The sequence below is a fragment of the Arachis ipaensis genome, chromosome B1, assembly GCF_059453495.1.
Source record: "Arachis ipaensis isolate K30076 ecotype BB chromosome B1, ASM5945349v1, whole genome shotgun sequence".
NCBI classification, from domain to species: domain Eukaryota; kingdom Viridiplantae; phylum Streptophyta; class Magnoliopsida; order Fabales; family Fabaceae; genus Arachis; species Arachis ipaensis.
In genome coordinates this window covers 103,387,177-103,400,176 of record NC_142436.1, presented here as the reverse complement: position 1 = coordinate 103,400,176, position 13,000 = coordinate 103,387,177, and the positions used below count along the sequence as shown (strand labels likewise).

Below are 13,000 nucleotides of genomic sequence, written 5' to 3'. Positions count from 1 at the left end.
TCTTTTCTCTCTCTCTCCCCCTTCCTCTCTCTATCCCCCTCTCTCTCCCTCTCTCTCTCTTTCTCTCTCCCTTCCACTTTCTCTCTCCTCCCTTTCTCTTTCTCTCCCTTCTACTTTCTCTCTCCCCTCTCTCTCTAAATCAAAAGTTGAAAGAATCATAAAATATTCACATATTAATAAACTAAAGCATGGTCTTACTTTTTGTTCAATGACAACATTCAAAATATGATATAATATGATACTAACCTAAATGAAGTTAAAATAAACTAATTCAAATCTAACAGACTAACACAATATTGACCTATTACAATATTCTAATCATCTTCAAGAGAAACAAGCGTGCCAACATTTGTTGAAGAATTTCTCCCTACAAAAAAAAATATCTCATTAATTATAGAAAACTAACAATTAGTAACAAACAAGCAATAAGAAAAAAAATATATATTGCCTTGTTCAGCTTTTTCAATCTCTTAAAAATTTTTAATTAGTCCAAATGGGTCATCTATTACCCAATCTTGAGTGAATACAAGAGCTTCCACCATATATGGTGTCAAGGAGCTCCGATAAGGGTCAATAATCCTTCCTCCTGTACTAAACGCACTTTCAGAAGCAACTGTAGAAACCGGTATGACTAAAACTTCTCGAGCCATACGTGCAAGAATAGGAAATCGGGTTGAATTACCCTTCCACTACCCAAAATATCCAACTCTGCCGACTTGTTTCTAGGCTCACAATCTTCTTTCAGATATCTGTCAAGTTCAGATTTAGCATCTGAATCACGTCCAGTTGACTGTAAATAAATATTCAGGATATCATCTTCATCCTCTTCATTGATCATTGCATCTTGATTTCTTTGAGATTCATCTTCTTTGCCTTGGTAGTGATTATAAAGGGAATTCAAGCAAGTAGACAATTTTGACTTGAGTTCTCCTCCCTTTTCAACACCAAATGACTCATCCAAAATCCAATTTACAAAATCCAACTTGTGACATGGATCAAGCACAATTGCAATCAACAACAACATGTTAATGACATTTGGAGTTCCCCAATACTTGTCATATTTTCTTTGCATCTTGGACGCCACTAACCTTATGCTCAAATAAGTATTTTCACAATGCAACTTGATTTTTCTTCCGATGCTAAAGACTTTTTCATGTATTTATTACTAGTGACATACAAACTCCCAGAAATGCGCAATGTAGCATCATAGAATATTTTCAAGAATGGTAAAATTGACTCCGCATAAGTTCAATCATCATCTGTAGGCACACCATAAGATTTGCTCAGCTCATTAATATATTTATCATCTTGCAACTCAAGCAAATCAAACGCTGCTCGAAGCTTCAATGCTGCCTCCAACATTAAATATGTCGAATTCCACCGAGTTTCGACATCCAAAGAAACAAGCCCTTTATAATTGATGCTCTCCCACTCAATGCACGCTTTGAAGCTTTCACATCTCATAGGAGATGATTTGACATATTTTACTACATTGCGAATTCTTGTAATTGAATCATCAATCTCTTTCAAGCCATCTTTCACTATCAAATTTAGGATATGAGCACAACAACGCATATGAAGATAGTCCCCCTTTAAAACAAGACTATTCCATGCATTTAATCTCTTTTTCAAGTATAAAATTGCACCATCATTAGAAGTTGCGTTATCAACCGTTATAGTAAAAACTTGATGCAATTTCCAAGCATCCAAACAACCTTCAATAGCTCTACCAAGTACTTCTCCTGAATGACCCTCAACCCGGCAAAAATTCAATATCCACTTTTACAACTTCCAATAATTGTCAATAAAGTGTGCCGTTAGAGACATAAAAGTCAAATTTTGACTCGATGTCGTCCATGTGTCAGTTGTAAGGCACACTTTTTGACAATGATGAGAGAGATAACTTTGTAACTTCATTTTCTCTGTTTCATAAAAAGAAAGTATATCACGGGCCAATGTAGTACGTGAAGGGATTTTAAACTTAGGTTGCAAGATATGCAATAGCCTTCGAAACACATTTCTTTCTACAAATCGGAAAGCTAGCTCTTCAGTCACAAACATCTCAGTGAGGATACTTCGAGATACTGCTTGATCAAACTTTGTAACACTTGGTGAGGATATAGGACCACTTGTTCCCCCTTCTATCCTTTGTCTCTTGCTCTGTTCATTGTTCGAGTCAAAACATCGCTTCCAATGTTGCCGCATAGCACTTGTTCCCCCCGCATATTTTATTTGACCCTTGCAGTTTTTACATCTCGCATACTTCTCTATTCCTTCGATTGGAATGAAATGTTCCCATATCTCTGATCGATTCTTACGCCCAGAAGATCCACTAGGTTGAGGAGGTAATGAGGGATGAGCAGGAAGAACAGCAGGATTTGAATGCTCCTCTCTCAGACATTTTTAATATGAGCAACAAACCTAATTGTAAATTAAATAACTAATTAAACAAAACCAATAAATCGAATTTGTTCAATGCTTATTCATACAAAAGAAACATGTGACATCCAGTCTACTTTAATAGAAAATGGCACATAATTTTTTCTTAGAGTTAAAAGTGTTATCTATATATAATAACCAATAATAGGAAATAGATATATGTAATGAGGGGAGAAGAGATTTAATTATATCTATGCAGAAAACCCATCTCACTTTGAGTGTTTGGCTTTGTGTTTCAATTGTATAAACTAAGTTCTGCTTATGAGCTGAGTAAATTTGAGGATCCAAAAAACATTTATAAATTATAAACAATCATGTAAGTGGATATCGAAAATTATATACCAAATTAATTACCAATGTACAATATAAATATATAATAACTAATTTTTTGTGTGTCTAACTATTTTCGTTATTCAATTTAGAACAAACAAAACCTCATTTATTGGAGATATGGCAGCAACAGAAACCAAAGAAAACAACATTCACCTGATTTGAACATGAACTCTTTCTAATAAAGAATGAGGTTATTTAATTTTTTACTCATGAAATTAAATTCTTTATAAAGTTTCAAATTAACTCATACATTCAATTTACCAAATTCACTAACTTAAGATTGTATGCTTTCACAGATTTTAATTGGGAAGAAGACTTAGAAGATAGAAAATCTGTTATTGCTATTGTGTGTATTTGGAGAGTAATTTAGTGTCTTGAAAAAGTAACAAACAAGATAAAGTGAGCAGGAGCAGTACCAAAGCTGTTAGCATTAACTTGAGTTAGTTAGAATTAGTTTTACCAGATGTGATTAGTGTATGTTTAAGCTAATCTCAGTTGACATCTCTTATATATACGACCAACTCAGTGTAATCAATATACAGTAAATTCAATCACAATTCATACTACCATTCTGTTTTCTTGTAACACAAGTCTGCTATATTTTTTCTTTCTGTTTTATTCTTCACTTCTTCAAGACTCATTGAGTTATATTCATGCTTCTAATAAACGGGAGATAAGTACAGAACACAAAATAATAATTTTATGATGCTATTAATCAAAGACTCAATATGTGATTCTTCATCATCAATTATTTGAAGACCCTTTTGTCAATTTCACGTAAATCAGTTAAAATATACTCTTAGATCGATTGCCAACATCATATTTCATAGGAGAGCAAGATTTTGTTGCCCCGTCAGAACCAAACAGCATCCAAAAATGACACCATTGACCAATGCAAACAACTAAACAACACTTTAAAAAGGAAAATAAATAAATAAAATGACACAAACTATGAAGTAATAAATACATCATTACATGCTAACACTAACAGGGTTACTTAGACCAAGTTTGGAACTTACTTTTTCTTCAGCAATGCTCTCTTTAGAAATCTGAGAAACGCCTCCAAAAAATGAAAGCCACAGGAACCAGTTTGCAAGTCAACAATGCAAGGGCATTCTAGAGCTCTCTGAGCTTTCACCTCATCTAGTCTACAACAACATCAACAATAAGCAAACGTAAGAGTACTAGAAAGCAAACAGAAGAAATAGCACAGTTAAGACAAACAGTGAACTAGAATGAAACTATAGACCAGAATTATAAAACAAAGTTTATAAGATCTGACAGAAAACTTTTCTACAAGATTAATGGTTCAAATTCACTCTTAATGGTTCAGAACTGTTGGCCTGATTAATTAAAAACAAGATTAAAAAAAATTCAGCAATGCATCATGCTCTAATGATAACTAATGAATTCCAACACTTTAGGCATTAATGTTCATGATAAAATTGAACCTCGTCAACACTGCTAAATTACTCATGAGCTCCACCAACTTTATAATGAGTATGCCTAAATCTAAAGATACTTCATTTCTATCTACATTCTACAAAATATTTCTCAAAAATAAAAAATTTCCCCTTTAAAGAAAAGAAAAGAAAAGAAGATATCAGTATGAATCCCATGTGTGGTTCCGAAACTATTAATCAGCACCAAGAAACCAAAAATAACACTTAGAACCATCTTCAACCAAAGATCCTAAAAATCCAATCTTTTTAATTAGAAAACTACTCCAAAATACTCAAAATTGGTATCCAAATTCAAGCCACAGCACAAAACTTCATAGTAACTAAAACAAAAAAGCTACAATAATTAAATTAAAATAGAAATGGGTAACTGTAAAAATGGCTTACTAATTAACTAGGTAAAAAAGTATTGTCTCCCCTACTTCCAATCATAGTAAAACATAAGAGAAAAAAGATTACCTACTGTGTTAGATGCCAGCAGCAGGGGTTGGTAGCGACAGTGATGATAGCGGTGGTGGGTTGGTAGCGGCGGTAGCAAAGGAGAGACAAGAGAGGAATGGTAGCGACGGCAGCAACCAGCAAGGGAGAGACGATACTGTGTTAGACGATGGTGAGCGACAGTGAGTGACGGCGGCGAATAGTTCGACGACGGCGACTCTGACGGTGGCAGCGGTGGGTTGGTTGCGGCGGCAGAAGGGGAGAGACGAGAGAGGATGTTGAAACGCGATTAGGGTTTTTTCGTTTTCAGTTTTCACATTTTCAATTTTTGAGTTTGGAAGATTGAATTGAAGTTACTGATGTGAATAAACCAGTTTTTATTTGGTTTAAAACTAAACTGAATCATAAAAACTGGTTTTTAATAAACTGGTTTTTATAAAAAACTATGGTTTCAGTTCAGTTTTTTATTTAAAAAAACTGGTTTATTTAAAATAGTTTCAATTCAGTTTCAGTTCAGTTCAGTCAAACCAGTTTTTTTGCACACCCTTAATTCCAAGTGGTGCTTACTCTTGCACTGATGAGTTTGTTTGATTTATTTGTTTTCCTTTGCAATTTGTGGTGTGATATGATGATTGATGATGCTTTATGGGATGTCACATTGTCACTATTCTCTCAATTTTTGTCATAGAAGGGGTGTACACCAAGTGTTTGTTGAAAGACCCACATGACTTCTTGGAGTTATTTTAACTTAGTGTTTTCTATCTTAGTGCTTTTTCTCATTCACTTGTTTGTTCATATGTGCATTGAGCTTACTATATTTCTTGTTTCATTTCTATATACTCTTCCCCTATTTTTCACTTATTGTATTGATGTTAAGAGTGTGTGCTTCTCATCCGTCTTGTTTGCATGCCTATACCACTCATGCATCACTTGCTAGTGATTAGCCAAAATTTTCATTATGGACTTAGTCTCACGTTGCAGCTGTCATGTGTCTAAGCTACTTATCTTTTATGTCTTATCACTAGCATGCTTATTCTTTCTTGATGCCTCTTTAAGCTTAATTTCACCACTTTTCCTTCTTTTCTAGGATGGTGATCAAGAGAGACAATGAAAAAGCACCCAAGAAGGCACCCTCACGGTCCACTAGCAAAGCACAACAAGGGCCTAAAGCCAAGCCCCCCTCTAATAAGACAAGGAGTGTTACTAACATTGATGTTTTGGAGAAGGACAATCCGGCAAGGGATCCGAAGAAGTTCCCCAACCGCTATTACGAACTTGTCTTCCCCTTGATCAAACCAAGGAACTTTCATGCGGAGCCCCTTCTAGCCCTTCCGGCTCATGTCATACCGCTCATCATGCCCCGCATCGAACGGCGGCAATGGGAGTTCCTATTGAGGAAGCCACGGGAGGCAAATTTGTCTTAGGTGGTTGAATTTTACACCAACTACCACTCCCCCTCCCTTGCATCGGTATTTATGCGCCGAAGGTAAGTTCCCGTTACAGAGGAGGCTATCCAAAGTGTGCTTAAGACCAGACCATTAGCGGAAGGGATTGATGCTTATCAAGAGATTTTGTCGGCACGGTGCCAACGTGCGTTTGATTGGGATACTATCCTCAAGGTCATTGCTATACCCGAATCATTCTGGATTTGAAGAAGGATGAGTCCCCGGCCCAAGGGCATCACCGTACGCTTTCTCACTAGAGAGGCTCAGGGTGGGCCCAAATTCTAGCCCACTATGTGCTCCCTAGCACCCACGGCTCATCTATCACTGCTGAGTTAGCCTTATTGGTTTGGTGTGTCCTCACTGAGAGACCGGTGCATATTCCCCGTCTCATTTGCCAATCTATGGGCCGCATCCACGCCAAGGGGAACCTACCTTTTCCCGCCTTAGTGACCGACTTAGTCGCCGCAGCCGATGTTCCCCGAGAGACCAAGGATAGAAGGGCCATGATCCCGGCGGATGGAGATGTTGTTCCAAACGGGAGATACCTTTACCCTCCAGCGGACACCGAAGAGCCACACCTATCCGTCCCCATGAGCATCTCCTCTACCTCATCCGCACCACCAAAGTCATCCATACAACGCATAGAGGACCTCCACAAGAAGCTTGACCGTTATGAGCGGTGATAAACCCCATTTGTAGGGTTTATCTTGTGCTTCATTTAGGGGATTTTATCACCTTCTACCCACATTTATTCAATGAAATAGCATGGTTTCATGATTGTTTCCCAATTTGTGCTTAAGTGTGAAAACATGCTTTCTAGATCCTTAATTAGCTAAATTTGATTCACCTTTGATTCTACTAGATGCCTTGATTTGTTTGTTAAGTGAAGAAGAAAGCATACAAAGTGGAGAAATCATGGAAAAGCCAAAGAATTGGAAATGTGCATCCACGTGCACGTGCACTGTATGCGCACACATGGATTGCGAAAATCTCAAGGGGCGCGCATGCGCACTGTACGCGTATGCGCCGATGGGCGCACGTGATTTTTTAAATAGAAAACGTACCCAGCGATTTCTAAGAGCTGTGGGGCCCAATTTCAACCAACTTTGGCGCCAAAATGCATTTAAGGACCAAGGATTGAAGGGGGAAAGGATCATTCACTCATTTTTACTCATTCACACACATTAGGATAGTTTAGTTTTAGTTTTAGAGAGAGAAGCTCTCACTTCTCTCTAGGATTAGGAATTAGGATTAGGTTTAGTTCTTAGATCTAGGTTTTGATTCATGTTTTCTTCTACTTTTGCTTCTCAATTCTTTGTTGTTGCAATCATCTTCTTCTATTCCTTTGTTGTAATTTCCTTTATGTTGCTCTTATATTTTGTTGTAGATCTACTCTTATTCCTTCTATTTTCTTCCAATTCAATTTAAGGTAATTCATAATAATTGTGTTCCTTTTGATTGTTATTGTTAATTGATTGCAATAATTGTTGTTAGATTCTATTTTTGTTGTCAATTTACTTTGCTTTCCTTTTATGCCTTCCAAGTGTTTGATAAAATGTTTGGTTGGATTTTAGTATAGATTTTACTCCTCTTGGCTTTGGTAGAGTAATTAGTGACGCTTGAGTTATCTAATTCCTTTGTTGATTGATAATTAGAAGTTGCTAATTGATTTGGATACCACTAACGCTAGTCTTTCCCTTGGGAGTTGGCTAGGACTTGTGGAATCAAGTTGATTCATCCACTTGACTTTCCTCCATGATTAGAGGTTAACTAAGTGGTAGCAATGGACAATTTTGGTCACAATTGAGGAGGATAATTAGGATAGGACTTCTAGTTCTCATACCTTGTCAAGAGCCTCTTTTAGTTGTTAGTTTATTTTTATTGCCATTTACTTTTCATGTTTCTTATCTCAAAAACCCCAAAACACCTCATAACCAATAACAAGACACTTCATTGTAATTCTTAGGGAGAATGACCCGAGGTTCAATACTTCGGTTTATAAATTTAGGGGTTTGTTACTTGTGACAAACAATCTTTTGTATGAAAGGATTGATGTTGGTTTAGAAACTATATTACAACGAGACTTATTGTGAATTCTAAACCGTCAAAAGTCTAATCATCAAAATGGCGCCATTGCCGGGAAATCGCAATGGTATTGTGTTATTGGTTATTGTATATATGTGAATATTGTGAATAGCATAATTTTTGGATTGCTTGTTAGTTTTTACTAGTTTTAGGATTTTGTTTCATTATTTCTTATTAGCTTTTGTTCTTATTTTCTCTTTTCATTATGAATTCTCACTTTGGCTATGAGTTTGGTTCCAACTATGTTGTAGAAAATGAGGACTATAATGAGAATGTGTATCAAGGATGGGATAACCAAAGGTGGGAGGAGCCATATGCATATGATCAATCTTCATGGCAACAACCTCCACCAATGCACTATGAAGAAGAGCCATTCTATGATGCATATCAATCCAATGGCTATGGTGAATCCCCTTGTGACTTTCAAGAACCACCACCATATGCCTATGAATCATATCCTCAACATGAACTTCAACCATACTCACAAGCCTATTTTCACCAAACACCTCCATATGACCTTGACTCATATCCACCATACCAACCACCTTGTGAACCATATGAGCCATACATGGAACCACCATGCCAAGATTACTACCCCCAAGAACCACCTCAATACACACTACTACATCCTTACCAAGAAGAACCACCTTCCTATCATGAATCCTTTCTCCAAGACAATGAATCCCCCTATCCACCCGAATCCTCCAAGGATGAAACCCTTAGCCTTATACTTCAAGGGCAAGGAGAAATACAAAGGGAGACAATAGAATTTGTGGCTACCTTGACCAAGGTAGTAAGCATTTTAGTCTCCTAATATTTGAGTACTCAAACCACTCCCATGGTCACATGTGGAGAATTAATTGAAAAGCATAGCATGAAGGAGAGATTGGAAACTCCGGTGGAAAATGGGGGATATTATTTTGTGTTAGAACAATTGGAGAAGCCTATGATCGTTGAAGAAAAGGAAGAAGTGGTTGAAGACCTAGGAGATGCAGAACCTCCATGGGAAGCTAGAATCATAGAGAACCTCTCCAAGAAGATTGAATTTGATGTTGAGGAGGAGAGTGCACAACCTCCAAAATAATTTTTGAATGAAGACTTGGAAGGAATGAAGCAAGAATAGAGTTCCCTTGACGGAGTTGAGCAAAAATCTGATTCAAGCTGAAAAAGAATTGATGATGCTGTTGGATCCTGACCTCTCTGCACTAGGAATGGAATTTCTGGAGCTACAGGAGTCCAATTGACGCGCTTCCAATTGCGTTGGAAAGTAGACATCCAGGGCTTTCCAAAAATATATAATAGTCTATACTTTGCTCAAGGATAGATGACATAAACTGGCATTCAACGCCAGTTCCATGTTGCAATCTGGCGTCCAGCGCCAGAAACACGTTACAAGTTGGAGTTCAACGCCAGAAACAGGTTACAGCCTGGCGTTGAACGCCCAAAACAGCCCAGGCACGTGAGAAGCTTTAGTCTCAGCCCCAGCACACACCAAGTGAGCCCCAGAAGTGGATTTCTGCACTATCTATCATAGTTTACTCATTTTCTGTAAACCTAGGTTACTAGTTTAGTATTTAAACAACTTTTAGAGACTTATTTTGTATCTCATGACATTTGTAGATCTGAATTTTGTACTCTTTGACGACATGAGTCTCTAAACCCCATTGTTGGGGGTGAGGAGCTCTGCTGTGTCCTGATGAATTAATGCAAGTATTTCTGTTTTCTATTCAAACATGCGTGTTCCTATCTAAGATATCCATTCGCAATTCAACATGAATGTGATGAACGTGACAATCATCATCATTCCCCCACGAAAGCGTGCCTGACAACCACTTCCGTTCACCGTAGAATGAATGAATATCTCTTGGATCTCTTAATCAGAATCTTTGTAGTATAAGCTAGATTGATGGCAGCATTCAAGAGAATCCGGAAAGTCTAAACCTTGTCTGTGGTATTCCGAGTAGGATTCAGGGATTGAATGACTGTGACGAGCTTCAAACTCGTGAGTGCTGGGTGTTGATGCCAGGGCATCTTGGCCAGTCTCACTGACCTTTTCTTTACTGTTTTTAGGTTAGTTTCATGCATTTCTTTAGGAAATAAGCTAGTTTTGGGTAAATATTCACTTATGCCTTGACTCAAGCATACCTTGTGCATTTTACATGATTTCATGAGGATTTTGCATAAGTTTAGTGACAAATATTATGTTGCATTACTCATGACTTGGACTAGAGCTTTGATGCACTTTGTTGCTTGATTTCAGGACCAAAAAGAAGCAAGAAAAGGGGAGGTAACTTGCAAAGATTAATGAGAAAAGTGATTGCCAATAACACTCTCAAGAAGCCATCAATGCCCATGTTAGAGAGTCACGTTAACCAAGTTAACGTGAACTCTAACGTGGAGAAAAGAAGTTGAGCCAACGTTAGTGACACTCAACATTGTCACTAACGTTGGCAATTACTCATAAGTGGCCACGTTAGAAGCCACGTTAACCTAGTTAACGTGGCCTCTAACGTTAAGGGGGAGGGAGAGAAGCCAACGTTAGTGACACTCAACATTGTCACTAACGTTGGCCTATGGTGCTAAGTACCACGTTAACTCCCACGTTAACTTGGTTAACGTGGGAACTAACGTAGAAGATGAAGAGTTGTCGACAACGTTAGTGACACTCAACATTGTCACTAACGTTGAAGCAACCACACAACCCCCAAGAGTCACGTTAAAGCTAACGATGAGAAATGAAGGATGAGCCAACGTTAGTGACACTCAACATTGTCACTAACGTTGGGATGGCTTAAAGATGGCCACGTTAGAAGCCACGTTAACCTAGTTAACGTGGACTCTAACGTGAGACCTAGGGGCACATTGGAACGTTAGTGACAATGTTGAATGTCACTAACGTTCTCGAAGGTTGACAAGGCAACGTTAAAAGCCACGTTAACCTAGTTAACGTGGGTTTTAACGTGAGGCAAAAGGGGTGCATTGGAACGTTCGTGACAATGTTAAGTGTCACTAACGTTCCCGAACTTGGACTTTCACTAAATGATTAACACTCCTTACGCCCTGAGCTTAAGTCTCTGCCCACTCCGCACTTTCTCTCTGCAAGTAAAGCCAAGCCCAAATAAAGAAAGGAACTGCTTCAAACTCAAGATCCAAAGGCCCAAGACTTGAAGAGTGAACTAGAAGCTGAGAAGAGTAGTATATATAGGAGTAGCTTTGAATTGTAAAATAGTTCTGGAGGCTGAAGAACCACTCTCTGTATTTTACTTTCTTTGCAACTTCTAGTTTTATGATGTATTCTCCATCTTTGTTTTCATTTTCAAGAGCTATGAACAACTAAACCCCTTTCATTGGGTTAGGGAGCTCTGTTGTAATTTGATGGATCAATACTAATTTTCATTGTTCTTCTTCTATCTTTCCTCTTGATTTTACTTGAAAGCTTTCGATCTTCATCCAATTGAGTAGTTATCTTGGAAGAGAAGCTATTCAAACTTGTATCTCTTTTGAACCTTGGAAGAGGAATGAAGAGATCAAGCTAGAAATGCTTTCTCATGCTGGACCAAATTGGGTTTGGATGGGTATGTGACTGTAACCCTCTCAATACTTGGTTTGGGAAATGCATGTGGTATAATCAGTGACCATACTTCATCTCTTCTCATGAGCTATTGACCAAGGAATTGGCTATTGATCAAGATTTGAGAGATTGAATTGCAATAAATTGCAATTCAATCACTTAAGATTGCCAAGGAGATCAATGAGTGCATTGATTGAGGAAGAGATGAAAATGAACTTGATCCGGAGAATTGCAACATCTCTTAAGCCCAATGAACTCCCCATCTCTAATCTTACCCATTCTCTTTAAATTTCTGCGATTTACTTTTATGAGCAAATCCCCCATTCCCATTTATAATTCTGCAATTTATTTTCAGTCATTTACTTCCAGTCCTTTAATTCTAGCATTTACTTTTCTGTTATTTACATTCCCGCCATTTTATTTTCTGCAACTCTCAACCCAATTTCTGGATTCGCTCAACTAGAACATTCTTCTAATTAAAGTTGCTTGATCAATCAATCCTTGTGGGATTCGACCTCACTCTATTGTGAGTTTTTACTTGACGACAACTTCGGTACACTTGCCGAAGGAAGATTTGTTGAGAGACAAGTTTTCCCCGCATCAGGCGTAGTGACAGACGCAAAAGGATAGTAAATCCTATCCCGGTACGATTGAGAACCTACAGATGATTAGCCGTGCGGTGATAGCGCACCTGGACCCTTTTCACTAGAAGGCTGGATGGTAGCCATTGACAACGGTGATCCACCAACACATAGCTTGCCATAGGAGGACGCGCGTGCGTGAACAAGAAGACAGAGGAAAGTAGAATTTCAGAAGATGAAGCATCTCCAAAACTCCAACATATTCTCCATCATTGCACAATAAGTATTTATATTTATGCCCTTTTATTCCTTATAATCAAATTTGATAAGTGAATTGTTTTATTGTTTTCCTGACTAAGAGTTACAAGGTGACTATAGATTGCTTCAAGCCAACAATCTCCGTGGGATCGACCCTTACTCACGTAAGGTATTACTTGGACGACCCAGTGCACTTGCTGGTTAGTTGTGTGAATTTATGAAGATTTGTGATTTCCAATTTCGTGCACCAAGTTTTTGGCGCCGTTGCCGGGGATTGTTTGAGTTTGAACAACTGATGATGAATCCTGTTGCTTAGATTAGGAAAATTTTGTCTTTTGGGTCAGAATCTTTTATATTCTTTTCAAAAAAATAAAAATAATATTTTTTTCT

General features: G+C 37.9%; 1 protein-coding gene across 1 annotated transcript; it reads right to left on the bottom strand.

Moving 5' to 3' along the window:
* Positions 1-631: 631 nt before the first annotated feature.
* On the bottom strand, positions 632-1,072 carry LOC107609215 (zinc finger BED domain-containing protein RICESLEEPER 3-like). Its single transcript, XM_016311091.1, has one exon. The coding sequence runs from the start codon at positions 1,070-1,072 to the stop codon at positions 632-634; it is 441 nt and encodes a 146-aa protein (XP_016166577.1).
* Positions 1,073-13,000: the final 11,928 nt, after the last annotated feature.

Coding starts and splice junctions, on each gene's coding strand:
- LOC107609215 (XM_016311091.1), bottom strand. CDS start 1,072: ATGCAAAGAAAATATGACAAGTATTGGGGAACTCCAAATGTCATTAAC.